At 36.5% G+C, this 25030-nt stretch overlaps 1 protein-coding gene across 3 annotated transcripts; it reads left to right on the top strand.

The window, feature by feature from the left end:
* The first annotated feature begins 7768 nt into the window (after window positions 1-7768).
* lemd1 (LEM domain containing 1) lies at window positions 7769-24190 on the top strand. Of its 3 annotated transcripts, XM_028454105.1 has the most exons (10): window positions 7769-7923; window positions 13024-13156; window positions 20182-20275; window positions 20488-20637; window positions 20725-20786; window positions 20855-20929; window positions 21019-21174; window positions 21304-21387; window positions 21482-21574; window positions 21700-22441. In XM_028454105.1, exons 2-10 carry the CDS (start codon window positions 13133-13135, stop codon window positions 21802-21804), a joined length of 843 nt encoding a protein of 280 aa, XP_028309906.1. In that variant the 5' UTR covers window positions 7769-7923; window positions 13024-13132; the 3' UTR covers window positions 21805-22441. The 3 variants fall into 3 exon arrangements, with proteins under 3 accessions (XP_028309906.1, XP_028309904.1, XP_028309905.1); XM_028454103.1 differs by lacking the exons at window positions 7769-7923; window positions 13024-13156 and adding an exon at window positions 16645-16961; XM_028454104.1 differs by lacking the exons at window positions 7769-7923; window positions 13024-13156; window positions 20855-20929; ... (2 more) ...; window positions 21482-21574; window positions 21700-22441 and adding exons at window positions 16645-16961; window positions 23555-23628; window positions 23707-24190.
* Window positions 24191-25030: the final 840 nt, after the last annotated feature.

Genomic DNA, 25030 nt, shown 5'->3' with positions numbered 1-25030 from the left:
ACAAAAAATCTCCATGTTTATGTAACAGGCACTCATTAACGCTTACTTCCTTAAAAGACATGGCAACATAAATAAGACTTCCTTAGGTAATTGTCAACTAACACTGACTAGGAAACCTGCACGAGTGTTAAAAAATAAACCATTGTTTCCGGATACGTTAGGTTTTCTCACTTTTTGTGTAAGGAGAAGGTACAATGTGAGTGCTGTGGTATTTAAAACAGTGTTTTAAAACAGTGCTGTGGTATTTAAAACAGTGTTTTATTTAAAACAGTGTTTTAAATGATTATTTCTCTCACTATGAAAGATATTCCCATTTTTCAAAGTAAATATCAGATCCTTATTTTGAAGTGAAGGCCACAGATGGATTTTGATGATTTGAAGTCCAGCATGGTCTTGTATCATTTTTCTTAAAGTAGGGAAATTCAGGGGAATAAAACTATTCAAAAAACCAGGTCTCTTACCCTTCAGATGCACTTGGGAGGAACTTTTTTTTTTTTTTATCACAAACTCTCAAAGCCTTATAGTTGTGATGGATCATCGAAACCCCATCAATCCTAATGTCGACTAACTTAACAACCAACAAATTTGATGGGCTTGGATCTCATTTCATCTCTTTGTATCAAAAAACGTGTGCAAAAACAACTTATGTAAAATAAAAGGGTGGACCGCAGACAGCTGGTCAAAACTTAATAAATACTGTCTCTCATGTTGGACCTTTATTTTGAAAGAAACTTTTCTTTTGACAGGCTTGCTGTGAAATGCATGTTGCACAGGAAAATATATAGATTTACGTTTAAAAAAATAGTATATACAGTATGTCCGTGTGTGTTTTCAACAGCTATTTTTGAAAAACTAAATTTGGTTGGTTGAATTCTAAAAAAAAAGTTGGTCGCTATTTAATGACCGTGGAAAAATGTGGGTCCCAGGTTGAGACCACTTGAGAACCCCTGATCTATGTAGCTATCCCACTTAGTGTGTGAACTGTGTCTCACCCCTTGTCAGGTCCTTGTCTTAGTTTGAAGTTGACACAACATGGATCGGTTGCAAACTAAACAAATAATACCCAATTTGGTCTTGTTTTTACATTGTCCAACATGTTTGATTCTTCTTCAAATGCATCAGGCACTTGGTACATACATAGTTCCATCTAGTTCCCTAACTACATCTTATCATATTCAGTTGTTAATAAACATTGTTTTCAGCACTCTACTTCCTTCTCAGTAAAATGTTTTGTTGATTTAAAATGAGTAGCAAACCAAAATAATATTTATATTTGATTAAAAATGTTAACAGTGCTGTGCTTTGAACTATACCCCCAGTTAAGGTCAAATGCTTTAAACAGTCTTGGACCAGAGGATATTTGCACTCAGGGTCAATTTATTGCTTATTCAGAATCAGAAATATTTTATTAATTCCATGGGGAAATTACTGTCCTTACAGTGGCTCCAAGTAGAAATTATAACAAGGTGAAAAGAAACACCAATAAAATACATGTACATGATTAAAATGTAAAATTTAAAAAGTTAAGGATTAAATAGTGCAACTTTGCATGCAAATAGAATACAAATATACAAGAATATACAAGTGTTATTCAAGCAAATATGAAAAAAGTAAGGCGATTTCTCACTCACTAGTTCACGTTATTTATCCTGACTCATCGTTAAAACCAAGGTTCAAAATATAAAAAAAAAAAAAAAAAAACTTTCCCAGTACAATATAGATTTTCTTTGTTTCTTTTCTTATGTTAAGTTTTTCACTGCAGTACCACTCTTGTATGTTGCATGTTGTTGTTGTTTTCCCCCCCTTTTTTCTTATTTTACCTTTCAATAGTTCAATTATTTAACTTCACTTAAATACGATTGTTGTAATTAAACTTGAAACAAAGAAAGAAAACAATTTCTGTTTGCAGTGGCTCTAAAGATTTTCAACACTAGATGGTGTAAATGCTGTGCTTTTCACACCCAAGACAACAACAGAAGCTCAATCATGTGGTGAAATACTTTAACACCCTTTCCCTATTCTCTGAAATGTCTGAACTAGATGAATAATTCAGCTGTTGAAAAATAAGAGAAATGCATGGGATGATAAATATTCAACGTACACAGTTGGTTTAAAGCTGCTATAAAGGCAGAATCTGACAACATTCTAGGGAACGCCTTCATATAAAGGTCTAGATATGGCTTCTTTGGGTCTCATCTCCATAGGCTGACATTTATCCAACCCTCAATCAGAAGCTTGTGATAGTTGTGAGATGAATTATGATTGGCCCCATTTTTTCCTCTCTGCATTTCCACATTTATAGTACTTCTTTCCAAGATTCCTTTGAGAGGTTGCGCTTATTCCATTTAACGAATGAGTGGATTGAAAACTATTTATAAAGCAACAAAAATCAAAACAAATTAGTGTCATATTTCTTGCCAGCACAGCAAGGACACATGACTCAGGGAATACATTCATAAATGTATTGGGATTTGTTTAAATAGATATGTCATTCTGTCCCTTTTGGATAATTGGAAATTCTATCTGTCACTTTTCAACATTTTTGACACCAGTGTCTGCAGCCCTGGATAGAAATGCCTTCCGCTGCCCCCTCACACAGCTTCTCAGGCCCAAAATAGATCCAAGGGGGTTTGCAAACAGACACGTCTACAACGCAAAAACAAGTGCAATGAGCTGCTGTGTCCATAAGTTTGAGCAGAAATACAATATTTAAATTAATAATAATTAGAATAATATATGTGGAATAAAACATGATTGTGCACAAATCTGGGGTCTGCATTTATCAACCCTTGTGTCTTATAAATCTTTAGGCTTGATGGTAAAAACTACAGCTGGACCTTCATTTATGTGTAATGTCTATAATTACAAGAAGTATAAGTACTACTGAAGTGGCTGTAATATCATCAAAGTTCATTTGCTCATAGGTAGACTGGACACTCTGGCTAACAAAGAAACAGATCTCACACTGAAGCACACATTTTAGATTCCAATTAAACTACCAACGTTGGTAAGTGGGCGGCCCATGGGCATGTGACCCTCGATCTAATTTTGTCCCCAAAGTAAATGCAGAAAATGACTACAAAATTACCCAAATCGCAACAAAAATACACAAAGTGGCAACATAAAGTAAGATAAGATTACCTTTATTGTCCCACAAAGGGGACATTAGCAGTGTTTCAGCAGTAGTAGATACATAAACAGATAAATAAATAGCATAATAATAAAAGAAGAAAAGAAAAAAGGAAGATATATACACACACACTAATTGACTCCAAAAACTGAAATGATGACAGTAAAATATTATCAGAAATAACAGAAATAGAGAATAAGACAACAAAAATACACAAAATGACCTAAAACACACAAAAGATTACAAAAAAAAAAACCTAAAACCTATTTTAGGTTTTTTTTTTTTGCTGTATTAATGATCAGATTGCATAGTTGTTATTCTAAATGCTGACAATAATTTAGATAATGTGGCCCTCGGATCATACAATCACATTTTTGTGCCCCCCACTGTGATAAAAGTTGCCCATCTCTGACCTATAACATACTGTCATTGTTATAATTATTACAGTTATAAAAAATAAGCACTCAATTATACTTTACAGAACTAAAGGATAACCTGACCAAACCTTATAGCACAGGGAGAACATGCAAACTGCACATACAATAATGTTGAATAAACCCATTGCTTGTTACTGTAAGACAGGAGTTCTAACCACCTCGTTGCTCTTAAAAGAACAAATAATATAAAGAAATATATTGAGTCACACAGTAGTGTAGGCGACTGTGGGAACATTATTAGCTGATTTTAAAAATAGCCCACTTTATAAAAACATCAGCTGCGTTGTGTGTCGGTGGTTTGGATAGGTTTGTTTCAACATGTTGCACATTATACAAAGTCAGTATGACTTTGTATAAGAAAGGAAAAAATGAAAGCCTAATAAGTTGGGGTTATTACGATCATTATTTTTTCTATTTCCATGAATTGTAAAGCAGGATAACTTCATACCTTCAAGTGTTCAAATAGCCTGTTGGAAACCCCCATGGGTTTTGTAATTTATGGGACAAAGCCATTTGGAGTTTAAGCTCAGTGAGGCATTATAATTATACAGAAAAACTCAATCAGGGTTCTCACCATGGACTCCTGAGGCCACAGCAGTCGATCACATCTGGAGGCTTGGGATCTCAACGGCTTCCATCAGCCGGACAGTACTATGACTGCCATATGAAAGCACACACACACACACACATTAATGCACAAACACACACATAAAGAAAGAGCGTATAATGTAATTCCTCTTATCGCATTGTTTTACAGAACTATTCAAATAATTGAAAATATAATAAGGTTTTTCTAAAAGGCCGCACAACACTGACTTCATTGTTATGGAGAATTTTCTGAAATGAATTCGACAAAGAGCTAAAAGGCTTAGTCAGTGCTATCTCAGATAAAGAAACCAAGCGTTGGATCAATTCTTTTGGCTTCATAGATGCGATACATTGTCAGCGTAACAGCACAGATAATAGTTTGAGTGCTCTGACGGAGTGTGTAATGAAAGACAAGTGATGGACTTGAACATCCCACTAAATTAAAGAAGCTTTCCAGGTTGAAGACTGAAGAACCAGTTTTGTTAAGGAGAGTTTTCTTTTTTGGCAGTGGCTATCCGTACGGTTGCCGTATCAATATACCAACATTCTATCCATACGCAGTGTCCCTATATGGCCAGTTTAGGTCACGTGACTAAGACTAAACCTCGCCCTAAACCTAGCTGTAAACAAAGCCCTAATACTGCATTCACACCGGATGCGTTTTCTGTGGCACCGGACGCATCTGCCGCAGGATCAAAAAATGTCCCCATTTGCATCATAGAATGTGAACGCAGCATAACCCTAATGCTGCGTTCACACCGGATGCATCACAAAATGTCTGTACGTCTAGATTACATACAAAGCCAATAGATAGATGCATCCCAGATGTGCAATATTTCCATTGCGGCAGTGCGATCCGCACGTCAAGTGCGTTGGCCGTCCAATTTTACGCATATTCGCACCCCCACACATTAGCAAGAGTTGAAAATATTGAACTCCTGCGATTGTTTCGCATGACGAAAGCCAATCAGAGTCTTTGTTGACAATGACGTCAGGCCGTCAACACGGACACCAGCCTTTATAACCAGGACCGGACTAGGAAGGATTTGGCGTGGAGGAGAATCAGCGAGGAGGTGGTAGTAGCAGGAAAAAGCTCTCTCTGTAGTTTTCATCTTTGAAAGTCGGCACTGAGCTAGGATGGCATTAGCTGCTAATCACACTGGCTTTTTTCACTGGTGGTTTATGTTTATGAGAGGAGAAAAAGGAGCGCAGCTCCTCGCTTCAGCAGGCAGTGACACTCACCAAGTTGGATGTGTCGCTGGTGGGCAGGGCTTCGCTTCAGGCGTGTGTATGATGCGAATGGGGACATTTTTTTATCCTGAGGACCCTGCGATAAATGCGGCCAATGCTGCAGAAGACGCATTCGGTGTGAACGCAGCATAAACCTAACCCTAAAAATTGTTGCAATATTGGGTTATAACTTAACCCTAACCCTAAGACGCTACGTACTTGTACTTCGGTAACCGTACCAATAGCACCGGTGGTTGTCGATACGACAACCGTACAAACAGACACTTTCTTCTTTGTTTGTTCCACCATCAGAGACAGAATAGAGAGAACAGGTCGTGCATGCAGCTGTCTGGTAGTTAATGTGTTACACACATCTGGACACAAGTGAAAAAACACCACAATGATTCATTCTTTTCTGTCAATAGATGCATTTGCTTTTCCGTCTTCCATGCTCTACTCCACTCTTCCCCCACCTTTAATCGACACAGTTGTAGAGAGCGAAGCAACGATGCGTGTCTCAGTGAAACATGGTGAATAGTAATGAACCGAGCCGGTGAGTCTGTTTGAGGGAGAGCTGGGGAGTGGTTTGTTAGGAAACAGGAGCAAGAGGAGAGGAGGGGGTGCATGGGTAGCGGGTGAAAACAGGGCTTCTCTTGCAGCACTGATGCAGCACAAGCAGAGACACAGTTTCAAGCATGAATCCTTTACAGCCTTCTTTACACCACACTACTCTTTGTTTCCTACACCAAACTGACAGCAATCATTAAAGCCTCCAGGAGAGTGTGTCGCTTCTCTGGTAATGTTTCTTCATTAGTTCCTCATTCTTCTCTCCTAACATGGGCACAGGGGAGGAGGAGAGGTGGGGATTGTGCGAGTAGAGGAAATGCAAAGAGGGGGAGAAAGCTGTGTGTGCACCTGCCGTCGCCTGCTTCAGCAGGACAAATATTATTCCTTCTTCACAAACTACCATGACAAAGAAGGACTCCAACAATCTCTAAACAACCAGAGCTAACTTTTAGAACATAGAATCTAATAATAAAGATTACTTTATCTGGGTGTCAAACTAAATTTGATTTGATATGATTTCTTTACTTTTTTCAATAATGTAAATGACAATTTAAAAACAGTTTAAAATAAAATAAATAAAAAAAACATCAAGAAATAACAAAACAGTATCTAACATCCTCAAATTCTTATGCATCTCAGTTTACACGAATGAAAAACAGTAGGAAGGAGTATAAATCTATCGAGTCCTACCCCTTTAATTTTTGGCAGTTGCTATCCATACGGTTGACGTATCAATATACAGACATTCTATCCGCCCCCATTTGGCCAGTTTAGGTCACGTGATAGGTAAGTCATTGGCCAGTTTAGGTTGTGTGACTAAGACGAAACCTTACCTGAAACCTAAGCCTCACCCTAACCCTAAAAATTGTTGCCATATTGGGTTATAACCTAACCCTAACCCTAAGACGCTACATACTTCGGTAACCGTACCAATAACACCAGGGATTGTCTGTATGACAACCGTACAAATAGACACATTCTTAGTTTGAACAAAATCTCAATTTACTAACACTTTGAAAACTATAATCTGATTAAACAATCAGTGCAATATAATACTCATACAGAAACCATGACATAATAGTTTTTTACATTAACCACACTTTCTTTACAAATAATGTACCTAATCCCACAACTTTTAACTCCATTGATCACATCAAATCTGTCTGTGTATTTACAAACATTAATACCATCCCATATCAGGTTGATCAATGGTAAGTGAAACATTAAAAAATGCATAAGCTCTTATGCTGTATATTTTAGTGGACTTTATCTGTAACAGATTTAGTCAACTATATTCTTAATGCCATTTAGCTGAATAAAACTAGATTATGACTGAAATAGTCCTGATGTCCAAATTTGGACTAAAACTAAGTTACATTTTAGTCAAAAGACTATGACTTAAAACAAAATCAAAATTTGATGTCAAAATTAACACTGATGTCAAGACTTGTATCACTAATGTGTGAATGTGAAAAATCGTGAGATTCTTGTGACACAAATGATTGGAATATTTAACAACTGGGTGCTGAGATCAACTGGAGTGCCAAGAGTGAAAGAAGGGGAACAAACACAATGGGAAAGCCCCCCTACCTCAGCCCCATCTTTTATCCTTCTCCATCCAGGACCCACGGGCACTCTGCCAACTTGGGAATCTTAAGAACTCATTCAAAGAAAGCCAAAGAAGTGGACTTGTTTAAAAACCAAGAGCCATTCTCACAGTTTTTTCCCCCCCCTTTAGGATTGGACGAATCGTCATTCATGTAGCGTTTCGTCAGCTTCATGTTTTGAGAGTATTGTGAACAAGTGAGTCCCTCTCTCCCCTCTAGTTTTCATTCCGTCTGTCTCCCCACTCTTGCTCCTGCTCTCATAGTAACTCCTCCCCCCCACTACCCATTGTCTCTGCATACTGTATCAGGCTGAGGGGATGCCATATACTCGGTCCAAGGAGGGACGCAGAAGAGGGAGAAAGAGGTAAGAGTCAGATTTATGGCTCAGAAACGCATCAATGCACATCACTGTTACTTTTAGAAGACAAATTGAACTAGTCATTTTAGCTGTTTGTTTATATTAAGACTGTTAGAGAGGATAAAAGGCTGATTTTGTGATGTTCTGGGGGGGTCTCGTATGTTGCGTGAAGAAATCAGGTTTGGTTGGGAGCAGGTGATGTTTATGTGTGTTTTGTCTATAAATTGAAAAGACGTGCTGGGTAGAAACTAAATAAATGTAGAAATGTCTCGTTGTGTGTGATGAATATTATGTTTTAAACAGTTGTATATATATATCTGCAAATAATCTTAAATCCAAATGCTCCATTGATTGTTTTCAGGTATATTAAAATACAATCAGTATCTTAAATCTCTGAAATTGGCTCCAAGAAGAGGAAAAGGAGACATGCACAAGATTTGGGGGATCAAGGCTAATCCTATCCCTTTGGCTGAGATTCACCTTCTCGTCTGGACAAAGTCTGATACAGGGGGCTCTGCTAATTTATGCCGAGAAATTCACGAGCACAGTGCCCTGAGGCTCTGAGGCAGGGGTCACTTTTTAAACTAGCAAAAAAGAAAAAAGGGTCATTGGGTAATCATGTTTCCTTTGAGAGTGGGTCAGATGTCATGAGAATTTCTAGCACACAGAAGGTCATGGGTGTGTTGATTGAAGCTTGTAAGAAAAACCTCAATGTTTAAACACTGATAAATGTGTTAAAACAGATCTGGAAGTTTTAGAAAGAGAGAGAAAAAAAAGCTACTTTCAAGGCAGAAAAGTTAGAAGAAAACCAGCCGTCTTTCATGTGTTTGCACTACTGGCCTGAGAACAGGTGAATAAAGAGACATCTATCTTAGAAGTGGGTTTTTCTCAGAGTTGGACAGTCGCGGCTCAGCACAGGAAGCTTTGTGTGCATGTTGAGGGAGAAAAGGGAGAGAGAGGGAGAGATAGAGAGAGAGAAAGGGAGGCTGTCTGAATGGGGCTTTTGTTGTTGGGAGCTGGAGACAGCGAAAGCACAAGAAACACTGACTGACAAATACCTGGCCCCTCTGTGCTTCAAATACCTCGGCGTTGCACTTGATACAATGTCAACAAATGCCTCCTCTGTCCTTCATAGTAGCCCGTTTCCTCCCCATCCACAGGAATTTTTTCGTCATGTTTTCATAAAGGCTTCTGTTTTCTGAGCTGACATCTGGGGTGTGCAGATTGGGCCTGCATAGCTGGAGTGCTGAGTCTCCATTTAAAAAAAATGGTCCAAAGATTCTTCTTCTTCTTCTTCAAGATCTATCCACAGTTTGCTCTTTGTTGGTTAGCATGCAGGTGCAAAAAAAAAACAAAAAAAAAAAAAAAAACTCCAACTCCAACTTTTCATGAAGATGTTTAAGATGCCGCTGGTGGTTTCCTGTGCATTTGCAGTCCACATTTAAAATTCAAATATAAGACAGGAATGTTCATCTTCCAACTGTAAAAACATTTTTTTTTTTTTGCCATGAATAAAAAGCCCACTAAGCTCTCTGTGCACAGTGGCTGAATCAGATGCTAAAGTAATGATCTCCTTTGTGCTTGAGAGAGCCAAGCAGGGGGTTGCAGCAGAATATAGAAATAGTTTATGTAATGTGGTTTGAATTCACAAACAGAACCTTTTTGATTGCCATTTCACATTTCCCTGCACTGTTTATTTAAAACTGAATTTTAAGCAGAGATTATTCAACAACTTTCCCCCACAGAGGAGAAGAGGTGAGAAACTTGGTGGATTATGTCGCAGTATTGAAATGTCAAGAAGAGTTTTTTTGGATGCAGTGTCTGTTTTATAAAGATTCCAGTAGGTCGTTTGTTCCCTCTCTGGGCTCTAAATTAAAGCGTCTGGTTTCTCTGGTTAAATATTCATGTGGATGAACTTCTGAAATCATGTATGCTGTCGTTCTCCACTTTCTGTAATCAATCATTTCATGCATAATTTCACTGAATGTGTCGGAGTCGCTTAATTTCATTGGGAGTTCTTTTGGGTCCAGCCTCACATGTGTCTTATGGCTTTCTATTCCTATGTGAGTTGTTCTAAGATGTCATGTAGGGTCTAAAGCCATTGGATGCAAAGTGGATAATCAGCGTGGAAACTCAGAAGACTTTTTTAAAATACTTCATGTATTTAGTTTTTTTATTTTCTCAAAGACAGCCCTACTTAGTTAGAGTAGCTAAACCCCAAAATCACTTTTTTCTGCTGAATACAAATGTATTTGGGTATGAAGTAGTGCTGTTGATTGATCCTGGTCCAACATTTTAGTCAAAGTATTTCAATTTAGCATATTTAGTTGTAAAATGTCAGAGTGACTGCCCTCTATGGGTTGAAACCCAGCTATTACAATGTATTTTTGCTATTGGCTGAGAACAAGATCATGTGACGTTTTGGGACCATCTTGCGTCACAAACAAGCACTGTTAGCCCCACCCCTTTTCTAAAAACTGGCACCTGTGGGCTCTACACGCTGTGGTGAGTAGGTTTGATTGAGAGAAGAGTGATTAAAGAGGTATATTGAGTAATGCTAGTTAGCATAGCATAGATTGTTCACTGGCGATTTTATACCATAGACTGGGTGTGTCTTAACTGCTCCAGGAGCCCCGCCCATAACCAAGGCATTTTTTGAATTTCCCTCCTAATGACAGGTCAGGAGAAAGCAGGGGTTTAGTAACTCTTTAATGAATATTATCTATACAAAATAAAATACAATAACAGAAACTAATAAAATGTCTTAAAGGAAAGGAAAAACAAAACCAAAACAAAACCCACTATGAACTAAAATCTAAATTTTCAATGGGAAAATGTAAGTTAATATATCTGTAATATAGACTTTTAAAAAAGGTTCAACAATTTTGTTCATGCAAGCCATATTTGGCCTTAATGTCTGTAGACATAAGCTCTGTCCATGTAGACTATGTAACCCAGTAATCAGGATTTTATCCTAGCCAATAGAAGGCTGCGGAAGGGTCAACTGGACAATCGCCAGCCTACACAGACGGGACTTACAATCACACACACTCTTATTGCCAGATCATTTGCAGTGGCCACTAATCTGTCCTCACAGTGGTGGCCTGATGGTTAAAAAAGAAGAATGGTAACCAGAGGGACGGAGGTTTGAATCCACTGTGGGCCATCACCGTGAGAGACGTTGAGCAAGTCCCTTAATCCTAACTGCTTACAGGTCATCACTGACAATGAGGACTTGTTTTCAATGCTCCAGGACAAATGTGTCAAAGTCAAGAGCCAGGGGCCAAATCCGGCCCTTCAGAGCATGCAATTTGGCCCGCAGGAGGACGTGAAAATGACAGAGAAAACATGAATCATTGTGTAAATTACCAAATAAATCACTCTACATTTTCCCAAAAATCTTGCAATTTTTTTCAAATTATTTTACACAATCTGTCCAAATTAAATAACATTTGATAAAAAAAAAAAAAAAAAAATCAAAGGACATTTAAGTATCTGTCACTTATTGCTTAAATATTGTTGATGCCTTCCATACTTTGTGTAATCTATAACTGGAAGAGCAAACTTAGGTACATTAATGTTAAAATTGTAAACTTTCCCACCTAAAACCTGCAGCCCACTTGTGATCGAACTGGTCCACATTTGGCCCCTGAACTAAAATAAGTTTGACACCCCTGATCTAGGATAATGAAACATTTTAATGGTCTTTTGCAGACAAACATTTTCAGGTTGAAAAGAAAATGCTTGTGTTTCATGTTGGAGATTTAATACAATGTGAATGGCCAATGGGTTTGAATTATGTATGCATTTATCACTAGTTCACACGTGCACTGTAAAAATGTGTTGAAGTTGTGACGTGATTGAGTGGGCAACGCCAGGCTAAGGCTGGGGATCAAATTAGACCTGATACGACACCTCAAGCAAAGCAATAGCATTTGTTGAAAGGAATAAATGTGTTACGTATATTTTGATTGACAACAGAAACCAGCACATTGAATAAATGCTCAAAACAATCATCATCATTATCATATCATTTCACTATTCTTAATTCTAATACTCCGAGTTAGAGAGTTTAGGCAAAAATCCAATATTTGACTTGTCTGCTTTGAAACAATGATCCGTAAGAACATATTTAAATCATAATATTACAGCTTTAGCGTTACTGCAGATCAATTCCAGGCAGGGTGTTGAATCCCAATCGTATCCAAATTGTATTTTTTTCCTGACATGCTAATGTGCTAATGTAATTTTAAAATGGCTTGTTACAGTAAACAACTCCACAGGTGATTGACTCTGTATAAGGGAAGCTCTGATGTCACTGCGCTTTGATTCAAACACCTGCTGTCTTACCCCTTCACATTTGCATTTTCCGACCAGCACAATGCTGAAGCTCTCATTTAATTAAATATGTTGGAGCTGCTTTGTATGATTTGCTAAGACAAATAAAACGACCCATCTGTTGTTGGTGAGATCAATTTGGCTTCACCTGTCGTTATTTGGACTGGAATAAAATACCATTCAAGCAGTCCAATTTCGAGAGAGCATCTTGCACACTTGTCACTTATTTCATTTCACTCTTTATTAAGATCCCACAAGGGCAAATTGGTAGCGACATATCCGCCGAGCAGAAAAACTCATATGGGAATCCGAGACAAACAGCCTCTGATAATTCAATTACTGAATATTCTGAGGAGTAAATGTGCAAAAAGAAGGGGAAAAAAACATCTTATTTAAAGCTTCACATCCTAATCAAGTTTCTGTTGCATAATTCAACCATACATGAATGATAGTACAATCTCTTCCATTAGCATTAATGCAGAGCAATAAGATTTGCAATTGTGTTGTAAAAACACCACAAGTGCTTCCTATCCCTGTCTGTATTTCAATCACTTAATGCTGTTAAAATCTTTGGATTTAAAAACCATTCTGGAACTAAAAGCACAAGTGCCTGCAATTTAAATTTAGATCAAACACTGATCTTTAAATTAACTGTGCATCCTTTCCATAAAATCACGGTGCTTGTTAATACTGATATATTTCATTTGCATGTGTCTGTACTAATTCAAATTATTTTTGGAAAATCACAAGCAATTCTTTTGTCTACAGATGTTGAAGAGGGACAACTTGCCCATTCTCTTTAAGATGGATCTCTCAAGGAAAAGTGCAAAAGAAGCAAAGCCAGTGGGCATCGGACACACATTAATACCATTAATGCATGGGCCACATCCTGAACACAAAGGTAAATAGATTACTCCAATGGCTTGGTTTGGCTAGGCTCGATAAATGAAACTGAATCTCTGAAATTTCGCTGAATAGAAATAGACATTGGTTCATTTAGCCCAAAAAGAAGTAGAAATTCACATTAAAACAGCCTTGACAATAAAACATTCAAAAAGTAGTTGAGCTTTGCTGGTGAAAGAAACCTAATGTCTGTGTGTGGAATGTTTTTTCATGATTAAATAGCCCTAATGAAATAAAGGCTTTTTAACTACAGTCCCTCTGAGTGCCTCAGATCTTTTCAAAACCAAATGTGTCTTGAAAACCACAATACAGTTAAAGTTATCAATTTTTAGATCTGAGATACTGTAATAATTTGATTGGACATTTTAAATCTTTATTTTATGATAATTTGAAAAAAAAAAGAAAATCCTTTAAAATTACTGGGGATGATAAGTAATATTTTCCAACTGCACCTGTATTTCATTCATTGATGCCAGTGTGACCCACAAAACGCTGCCAAAGTGACATTTCTAGTGTTTTCACAGATTGAAAATTGTTGACAAAACAATGGCGAATGTACTGTAATAATGGCATCAAGTTAATAACTGTCTTCTTGGAGAATAACCTTAAGAAATCACGGTAGGAATCAAGTAAAAACACTTTTCTGCTTTGGCGCATTCAATCGCATTTCAGTCTTCTACGGGACTCCAAATCCCACAATGCAATCCAAAAACTTTTCCAAAGTTTAGGTCACATGACCGTTTGTCAACAAACCCAATGGTTATGATGGAGTCAACAACAATCTTGCGATCGGCAATTTCAACCTTGAGTAAATTATTCAATTTTTCGGAAGAAATACCTTTGATTTTGTGAGTGACTGTTATGTTACATATTAAATATGTCTTCAATCAGTGTCAGGGGAATGCAACCCTGAAGTGACCCACATGCCCAGAAGAGATCCTAAGGTGACACATGACTCCGCAGGCACGTAGGGTGTTTACGGAAGTTTCTCGTTGCAAAAAAACGGATACGTATTGGATTTAGGACCACATATGAACGTGACCTGGATCGGATTTCGAAAAATCACAATTGTGCTGTTCAGACTGTCTTTGCAGGTCGCATATGGGCAAAAATATCAGATTTGGGTCGCATTTTCCTGCAGTGTGAACGTAGCCTATGTCTTTATCGCCGTTGTAAAAAAAAATTAGCTATTGTCCCCGGGAGCCATAAAATCTGCAATGGACTGGTGCTCTGTCCAGGGTGTTCCCTGTTGAAAGCTGGAGAATGTCAGCAGCAAACCCAAATGGACTACTAGCAAGATCTTTGCAGATGAAATAATATGTCAAGAAAGTGGAAGAAATGTGCTAAATTGAGATCCATTTGACATCTTTCAAATCTTTAGCTTAAATGTCAGACATGATCCAAAGTGTTCTTTATTTGACCAGCAGGCCTGAACAAGTTATACTGACATACTAATTGGTGCGCTGTGGGTTTATGGCCCTGAACATTGTGAACTGTTTGGACAAATGAGGAATTATTTCAATCCTGACATGCTGTCCTCTCTGACTGGGACTTGATTCGTCATGTGTTTTTAACTCCAGGTATCTGACAAGTAGCTTCTGATTGGGGGTTTGCAACTGCAGTACTGTTGTAAAACACTAAATCCTGAATTGACTATGGTTCTAGAGGTAATAGCATTATTAACCTTTGGAAGTAAGACATTATTTTTATCATCTTGCGTCATTGGCCCTGAGTGAATTTCATGCAGTCAGTGATACTGGTGTGGCATGATGATTTGTTCCTTTAATATTCCTCTGTAGGATAGGAATTGTCCCATAACATTGATTTACCGCTAAGATTATTTGCATTCAGCTCAGATATGTCAAGCATGCGATCGTATGAAATGACAGTAAGTTCCTTCTGCTTTAAAAATTAAAGCCTGCAGAGAAACCATCAATATTATAATCATGAACTAATTATAGCTTTTTTTCTTTAATTAGCAGATTTAATTGTTCGAGAGCAGTTACAGAGCTATTGTATTGAGATTTTCCAGCACAAAGCAGTCATTTCATTTGACAACAGCCAACCAATGTATACGTTTTACAGCGCCACAAAAAAAACCCAACAAAAAAAACAGGACAAATAATGAAAATAGAGTTATCCTGATCATTGTACCATGATGATTCACAATTTAATGGCTTGTAAGAAATCTCCATTAATAATGATACAATAGGTTCAAATGTATGGGCACCCTCAGTTTTTAATCCATTTAATCCAAATCCTATGATTGGTCAGTTATGAACCATGATATAAGTTTTGGGAAATTTGGCCAATGATGAGCGATAGAGAGTTTTCAATTTATAAAACTGATCCACAATCAGTACATTAATCTAATGGAATCTTCCATGGTGCAAGGTTTATTTTTGATTAAAATTTTGTCAAAATCAATTTAGTATATTTGACGTAATCCTACTAAGAGACAAACCAACATATATCACTATAAAGAGATGAAAGTTTAAATTTCAAAAAGATAATGCATAATTTGTATCTGTATGTGACCTCAATGGCATTTTTGGTTTAACTGATGAAAACATGCACAACAATGTTCTTTTTAATCAAGCTTCTTTGGTCAGTGGAACTTAATTTGTCTGTTTTTTTGTTTTTGTTTTTTAAAAAAAAAACAAGCAAACACCACATTACAAAAATAGTTACAGAATTTGTACAAAAACACATAAAAAATACATAATTCCTTGGTTTATATATCTGTAGGGGTTGTGTCAAACCAGGGGTGTCAAACTCATTTGGGTTCAGGGTCCAGATTGGGACCAGTTTGAGCTTAAGTGGGCCACACATTTTCGGAGGGAAAAAGCAAGTTCAACATTAATGTGCCCTCGTTTTAAATTATAAAGTATGTGAGTATATCAGTCCCTATCTTCACTTAAATTTACCTGTTTTTGGGAATTGGGGGAATTTTGGTGGAATAATTTGAAGAAAATTTGGCACATTTTGGAAAAATTCTGAGTTCTTTCAACAATTTGCGATTAAAAATGACTGAAAGAACTGGAAATCTGAGCTCTGAACATATTGTGGATGATTTTAATTGCATTTGTGTATTCGGAGAGACTGAGATGTCTGCAATTTACAAAATTATTCATGTTTTTTCTACCATTTTCACTTTCTCAAGTGGGCCAAATTTGATGCTCTGAATGGCCAAATTTGGCCCCCAGGCCTTGAGTTTGAAACATGTTAAACCATAGTCTCAGCAGCTATTGGGTTGTTGGTATTTTTTTTTACCTATGTTGTGAAATGAAGTTTGCCATGTATAACTATTATTTGTGTAAAGAGTTTGATTTTTATTATTTTGACCACTGACAAATAAAAACAATATTTTTCCTGGATACTTATGTTTGTTTTTTTTCTTGTGAGGTAATCTTCAATGGCTTTGCAAAAAAACTTTGGTGAAGAATAAATTCACGGTAATATCTTGGCGCGTGCCGGTGTCTCGTGTCAATCACTGCGTGAGTCGCAGCTGTTTCTAATCCAGCCTGAGTGCAGGGCCTCTCCACCGTCCTCAGAGCCACATTTACCCCGGTCTACCTCAGCTTCTGCTGCCTTGTTGTTCCTGTGAAATGCCCTTCGTGGAGGACCCTGCTCGCTTCTCTAAGTCTCGCCTCAAGTCAGATTTGGTGGCTCATAATGTGGCTTTGCCGCCCGCTGCGAGTAAAAAGGACGTTTACGTGGAGCTGCACCTGAAACACATTGAACGGAACCAAACGGCGGATTTTTCCAGTGACGAAGAAGAAGAACAAGAGCGAAATGTGGCAGTGAGTTGGACTAACAAAGAATTATTTAAATATCCACTTCACTATGGGACGCCAATTGTAAAGTTGCGCATGCTAAAAACAAAACAAACAAAAAAAAAAAGAAACTTTTTGTACCAGTTAGCAACAAACCAAAAAGTATGGTACTTTTGACCAGATTTACAGCAATACTTGTGAAATTCGATTTGTTTTTTTCTCTCGTGAAATTATGTCAAGTTAAATGTAAATGTTAAATATAAATATAAATGTTAAGAGTGAAACTAAATATCTAGTTAATATGCAAATTCACTGGAATTGGCTTATGTTGGTACTTTTGGTGTTATTAGCTAAATATTTTCTTTCACCCACGGCATTTAGATTTACCATTCATATTTAGATTTAACATTGACATTATATTTTTACTAGAAAAAAAATATCACAAATTCACATGTTTTTTTTTTTTTTTTTTTTTTTTTTTGAATGTGGTTTGTTGCCAAATTTTGCAAAAAGTTGTTTATTTTAGCATGTGCAACTTGACAATTGGTGCCCTATAGTTAACAGCTTTAAATGTTTGACATTTGTTCAAAATCTGCATTACAGTTAAAATATAAAATTATGTTGCCTATAGACTTTAAATTATGGGGAAAAACCAGCTGCAATAAAACATTTTGCAGCTTTTTTCATTTGTGAAAAATGTGTTTGAGCACCCTACTCTTACAAAAAGGACAAGTGTGGTTTGCACTTGGACTGATTTGAACTGCAGCTGTGAATGAGTTGTTTAAGGTCATTGTGAAAAATGTAAAGGTCCTTGGTCACCAGTTGTGTGTGTAGTATAGGTTTACACTAGATGCTGTCACTGCAGTCCTGGGCCCACCTGTCACACTCAGTCACAAACACAAAGCAGTACAGAATTCATGCACCCCAAACTGGTTAGAAATCAAACTCCTGTAATGGCTATTTTAAGTGTCTTGTAGAACCATTTTTTGAGTTTGGATGGACCAGAACAATTCTAGCATGTCTTCTAAAGCAATGGTTCGCAACCATTTCAGCCTGCGAACCTCAAAAAAAGGTGCCAGAGACTGAAGGTGGTTGAACAGACATGAACATTGAAGAACATGTGATGTCATGTGGACCATTTATAAGGGGGAATAAAGGGTAGAACCTTTTGGGACCCATCCATGAAGTCAGCAAAAATGATCTATTCTATGAACCATTTATTTATCTGAATAATATCCACTGAAGTTTTGTATTTGCACCATAGTATGTAGTTTAAGATTTAAATCCTTGGTTTAATCAGAAATAAAATGGGTTAAAAGTGACCAAAAATGATGGAAAAGGTGGTGAAATAGGATTTTTAAAAACCACAGAAATTGGTTAAAAGTTGAAAATTAGAGTGACCAAAAACAGACACAAAAAGATTTAAAAATGTCTATTGGTACAATTAGTTCAAACTGGCAAATAATGGGCATGATGAATTTTGAATGTTAAGTTGGCTAACATGAGCACGAAAAATGATGAGGTTTAAATAATGAGTCTGACCTAATATATATATAACATTCGGTGGGAGAAGTGGAAAGTGTTAAAATGCTGAAAATGGCTTGAAAGTGGGGAAAAAATGTGCAGAAAAAGAATTGAAATTTGATTGAGAAGTGACAGAAATGGGACTAATGTAGCACAGATGCATTAAGATGAGCAATAAAAAGTAATGAAAATAGGTTAAATTATGGCAAGTTTGGTGTAGTTGCAGAAAGGGTAAAAATGAGCAAATATTGACTCTAATTGTTGAAAAATAAAATCTTAGTTTATTAAAGGCATCTGGCAACCCCTGTTCTAAATAACTTTCTCAAACTGAACTTCTATAGGCCGCAGATCCAAACATTCTTTTCTATTAAGCATAAAACTCTCACTAATACCTGTCATTGAAAAAACAAGTTCTGATGAACTATGCCTTTATCTGTGTCAAAGAGGGGATGAGGATCATGGCTGCCAGCTTTAGGTTTACTTAACATTTTCTGTGAAGTTTTTAGAACGAAACAAAATCCTCATCAACATATGTATGAACACTTTGAAAGGATGGGCATACTGTATGTTGTACATGCATTTATGCAGGAGAAAGCTTGTGTTGGACAACGTTTTGAAGTCATACATTTCTGTCCTTCAGATTTAAATTTAAATTCACATGATTAACAAATGCTCGTGAAATCTTTGGTCATACACGTTTTTTTCCCCCCAGTTCAGTTAATAAATCTTTGTTAAAGGCATAAACCTCCTCATTGCCATTTTTTTTGTCTGTGCTTTTTGTCCATTAATGCAACAGCCAAGATGTTTTTTTAGATTAGCTATAGACTCAATGATAAAACAGAAGAACATCAGACTGATGGCAAACAAAGTGGCACAAATAGGGATGCAATGTGTGCTCACAAGGTTTGGAAGCATTACTAATGATTCAGTTTCTGCTTGAAACTAGTTGTTGTACACTTAAGGTTTGCTTTATTTTATTTTTTTTAATTTAACATTTGGGTTACTTCACTGACCTGGAACACAGGCCACCTTCAGTCCGTCTAATTTACAGGGTGATCTTTTGTAAACTTTACTAACCTGTCTGAAAAAAGGCTTGCTAGGCCTCTTCATGTCTTTGACTTAAATGTATTGTCATAGCAACATGTTGTGCTGTTGGAAGAGTAAAACCAACGTTTATTGAATAATTTAAGGCTGATAAAAGCAACCATTATCAGGTCTATATTAGAACCAGTTGAACCTATGAGCAATCACTTCAGTCTGAACACATTTCATAATTTTGGTTGGCTTTGTTCAAGTTTAACATGCTTTCACCTGTACATTCACAAAATCAAACACCCAATATCATTTTTTTCTGGGAGTTTTTAAACACTTTTAAAGAAAGGTGCTCAAATTTACCTGCATTTATGACTTGAATATCTTGTTAAAAAATGTTCATGCATATTTGAACATATTTAAACCTTATTGTTTGTATTTAATTCTTGTTAATATAACATTGTCTTGGTGTCTGTTTACCTTTAATCATGTATGCATCCCTTTTTTTGTTTCAATTTTTTTTGTAATTTGTTAATTGGAGCTACTGTGATTAATGTAATTTCACCCTGCAATTATTGAAGAAAGTTTGTATTAAAGTAACTATATTTGAAGCTGCTTTTCAGCATTTTTTTTACTGATTCTTTGTCTGTATAATGTTTATATTTTGTGACATGATATTTTGTCTTGTCAGGAGGATGAAAAGCTACCTGATCCAAGGAGTTTGACTGATGATGAACTAAGGGGAGCTCTTCTCAGATATGGGGTTAAAGCTGGGCCAATAGTTGGTAAGATCTTTGAAACATTGTTATAGATAGAGGCTCATTGGTACAAGTGCATCATCTCATTTTGAACGGACGATGTCAAACTTGTTGAGCAAATAGAATATGGATTTGTTTAAAGTTGTTCTCGTGGTATCAATGAACTACTTGTGCTTTATCAAATGATTCTATTTATCTACACACTTTATTAGACAATGTCTTTGTCATTTCTTTGTCAGCCTCCACCCGCTCCGTTTATGAAAATAAACTCCGAAAACTGCTTCAACCCGATGGACGAGTTGAGCTGAATGGAGCAGATGATGCGGTGTTGTACTCTGACAGTGAAGAAGACATTCAGGAGCATGGAGTACAGGATGACGAGGAATCAGGTTTTTCATTTTTGTAAATTATACTTTTCATTTTTATGCGTTTTGGTTGTTAATTGGTGAAGTTATCAATTTCTGCTACTTGCACAGGTTCAGAAGAAGAGTTATTAATAGTAGAACTGACGAAAAACGCTCATCAAAAGAGTAAGCAGGTAAGAAAACATTCTCTTTGTTATTTAACATTTATGGCGTAATTTCTATAGTGAGTGTTTGTGTTAAGTATTTGCAGGCGGAGTTGTTTTATCAGAGTGGTGAATATTCATACCCACAGTGCTTTTTACCATCGACCAGGCTGGTAAATAGTCCAGTTGTAGTTGAACTGATTTCTCAGGTGCTGGAGAATCTGTCCCTCTTTTTTTAAAAAGTTTCTTTACCCTTTTACAGTGTGTACATCCTTCCAGAAACACAAAATCTGCTCCCTCGCGGAATTCAAGAACAGCCAAAAAACCTTCGGAGGAGAGGAGTTCTCACTGTTCACAGATTCCCAGAGATATTAGCCGAGCAGCGTCTGTAGATCAGTGCTCTGGATTAGGATTAGGGGTAGGCTGGCATTTAGAGTCTCCAAATTCCTTGGATCAAATGTATTCCTCTGTTCTTTTGAAGTTTTTTTACATACCCAGAATTGCTATCTTTTAGATTTATCTTTAATATTCACGTTAACCCTTGCAGACCTTGAGGTCCGAGTCCTTAAAGACCAAAGTCTGCTTATCACGCTCCACTCAAACGTTCAGCATCACTCAATTGGTTAAAGAGGGAAGTGAGATCATTTACTTTTATTTATTTTTATAGCTCTAATTGTTAATTGCAGTGGTTTATAAGTAAAGTATATTTTCACTATAAACCACAGATGGAGTGTCGGAGCCCACACTCTCCTAGCTCAGATGCTAAAGAAGAGTTTAATGGGAGCAATGAGCAGGAAAGGTGGACACGGTTCAACAGGGTCAGTAGAGCTCATCGTGTTCAGTCACATGATCAGATCAACTCAAGTTCACTGGAAGTGGAAAGTCAATCAGCCTGAAACGCTCAATAGGACCATCATGTGTTTTCTCCCCCTCCCCTCCTTAGCTGGACCAGCCAATCGTTGATAAGTACAGAATGAAGGACCAGACTTTGTTCTTCACTCCAGAGGCTCCCTCTCGTCAAAGGGACAAAGAGGCATATTTACCTTAACACGTTCCTCGTCCACAGACACTCAAACTGTGCTTCAGGGTTGGGGTCAAATACATTTTTCAATTACGTCTTCAATTATCCATGTCTAATTATAATTAAATTACGGTGACCAGCATTTTTTCCAATTACAAATTATTTTTCCCTGGAAGTCAATTACAATTATGTTCTCAATTACTAAAGTTCAATTACAATTTTACCATATTTCATTGATATTGCATTGTGATAATTGTGTGTATGTTTTGGCATCTTTACGTTTTAGTGCATTGATGTAAAAGTCCAACTAGGGACTAGAGTTGGAATTTAGCAATAGCTATAAACTGTACAAAACATCAGTTACATTCACATTATTGTTACTATGTAACATTCTATCGTCCCTATTAAAATAATTCTATCATATTCCAACTCTAACCCTTGCCACCTGTATGAGTGAAGATTCACTGACGGTGGCAGATAATGTTAAAACTTGATATGAAACATGTTTTAATAATTAACTACATACTGTATGTGTAAGCCATGGAACTGTTTTGCATTTAATTAAATTTGTAAATGACGATTCTTAACGAATTTCCATGGTAATTACTACTACAAAGTCAACCATCTGAACTCATGTACAATTCAAATATGGTTACAACGGTTGATTATTTTAATTATAATTGCATCATCGTTGTAAATATCGATTATACAATTATAATTTACCCCAAACCTGCTGTGCTTAGTGTATGTTTGTCAATTTTCCACATTTTAAGGTGGTCTAGTTTATTTTCTATATTGCACTGGTAAAATACATTGTAGTGTTACACCATAAAAATCATATTCCTGCTGTTGCCAAGGTTGGGGGTCAATTACATTTTTCAATTACTAAATAACGATTATGGTGACCAGCATTTTTTTTCAATTATAGTTTTTCCCCTGAAAGTCTATTGTTCTCAATTATTAAAGTTAAATCACAATTACTGAGCCTGAAATGAATAACAATGAAAACATAACCTTCCTCTTGCATTAGCTTTCTGTTAGCATCCCTTATGATCATAACAATTCGGTTTCGACCCATGTCTTAAATCAGCTGTAAGATACACTAAATAGTGGTAAATATAGAATTATTTTTTTATTTTTTTTTATATCTCTTGGTTCACTTGTTAGTCTTCCTTATCCATAAAATATAGGTTTAAATATTTTTGGTGTGGACATCTAAGCCCTTTTTGTGTCTCTATACCTCCTTTGATTTCAATTTTATTTTTTAAATGGAAAAATAGACCCCAGTAGTGGGAAAACTTGATATGAAACATACTTTAATAATGGTTAACTATGTATGTGTAAACTATGGAACTGTAATATGGTTCTTCAGGTTTGAATTGCATGAATAAAAAGTTTTTAAAGGCTTCCCATGCCAATTACAATTATGAAGTCACTTATCTCAATTGTGATTATAACAGATTTTCCTAAATACAATTGCATTGTAAATAATTATGCAAATATAATTGACCCCAACCCTTGCTGTTGCACTATTTCTGCCATGTCTTTACCTGTATGTGAATCTGAGCCTTTACATTGATCTCTCTGAATTTACACACTTCTCTTCTTGGATGCTCTGGCTTGGCCGACTCTGTTATTTTGTACATAAATGCACCAACATGACTTGAATGAACTTTTATGTCTTTCATTTCTAGGTGACTCACTGGGCTTCTGTCTCTCTGGGACCTTTTTTGTCTGTTAATAATTTTTAGGCACTAAATTCTCCTTTTCTTTGTAGCTTCCTCAGAAACGTGTGAATGAGGTTTTAGAGGACATCTATAAAGATGCGGAGAAAACGCCGACAGGAATGTCGTAAGTCGTTTTCATGAGTTCTTGCAGGAGTTGTAAAATTAGGTCGTAAATGTGTCTTTTTTTTCTTTTTTCCTCCAGTGTAACTCGTCGGAGACCGATTAAAGGTGCAGCTCAAAGACCTGTCGAGTTTCAATATCCAGACACTCCCGTGAGTCCTATGACCTTTGCGAGAAGAGAGGTGGAGCGTCGTCTCGTACCCATTCACATCCAGATTGTGTTCTACGTGTTCTTGGTGGGAATCCTCTACTTAGTGTACGTTAATGTGGATGAGAGCAGTTTTGATAAGTTAAAGGATCGTCTGAGGCTCATCCAATGGTCAGGTAGTGATGAAACTCACAGCCTGCAGCTGGAGATGGATGTCATTGATGTAGCTTATGGACAGGAATAATGTTAATATCCTGCAGTGGATTACTTTAGTACACACAGTTGCTGTGACGATGCAAGAACTCTCTATATATATATATATGGATGTCTTTTACGGAAATAACTTTACATTTTAATGTTTTTGACTGTTTCTAATGTGGTGTCTTTGAAAGGGCTAAACCTCCAATTTTGATATTATGTGACGTGCATTACATTGATGTCTTTTCACTGTGAATTTATTTAAATAAAGATCATTTTGCTTCATACTTAATGAATAAAATGAGGATAACTATTTTAAGAAGCATCCCTAATGAATATTGTTTATATTGAGTTCAAGTTTATGGTTGTCTTTTTCTGAAAATTTCTCATACTGCTAATGATTACACATAAAATAAATAAAATGTCCTTTAGATACTAGCACTACACTGGTTTTATGTTTAATAGAGTAAGTTACAAGTTTTCAAAAATGTGTATATTTTTCTCTAAAGAAACTTTTTTCAAAACTATATATATAATCAGTCTGATTTGTAGTAGTCGCATGTTCATCCACTCGTGGAACAGAAGGCATCAGGAGGTCTAATGTGAAGGAAGCAATCCAGCAAAAGCAGTATTTATCTTTCAATGATCTGCCAACCATTTTAAAGTTACTGATCATCTACTTGCTTTAACCATTTATACCTTTTCATAGACTATTGTCTGACAGGTTGATTATGCAAATTGCTGTTTCTTGCTTAAAATACTAAATATATATTAAGTTTCTGAAACATGAATGGATTCTTAAATTTCCTGGTGTGAGGGTAAAATAAATCCAGTTTATCATGTAACTGACTAATAGGACTTCTATGATTTACAGCTTCAGTCTTGTATCTATAACTCAAGAATTTTTATGTGAACATGCACAGAATAGAAGTATACGCTCCAGTCCCCCGTTAAGCCTGTTTTTAAATATATAAAATAGAAACATACAAGTGTGAGTGCAATTGTTCAATGTGTCAGGGTTGCTTTTTAGCAGCAAAAGGGATTTATTTGGTCTTTGTTT

Source organism: Gouania willdenowi, chromosome 7 (assembly GCF_900634775.1).
Source record: "Gouania willdenowi chromosome 7, fGouWil2.1, whole genome shotgun sequence".
Taxonomy (NCBI): Eukaryota; Metazoa; Chordata; class Actinopteri; order Blenniiformes; family Gobiesocidae; genus Gouania; species Gouania willdenowi.
The sequence above is the reverse complement of the archived record's forward strand: the minus strand, read 5'-3'. Positions and strand labels throughout refer to the sequence as shown.

What these genes read in the sequence shown, in the direction of transcription:
- lemd1 (XM_028454103.1), top strand. Translation starts at nt 16,767, where the DNA reads ATGCCCTTCGTGGAGGACCCTGCTCGCTTCTCTAAGTCTCGCCTCAAG. An exon ending in TAAAGCTGGGCCAATAGTTG is followed by an intron (nt 20,276 to 20,487) that starts GTAAGATCTTTG and finishes TTTCTTTGTCAG; the next exon opens with CCTCCACCCGCTCCGTTTAT. An exon ending in GCTCTGGATTAGGATTAGGG is followed by an intron (nt 21,175 to 21,303) that starts GTAGGCTGGCAT and finishes TAACCCTTGCAG; the next exon opens with ACCTTGAGGTCCGAGTCCTT.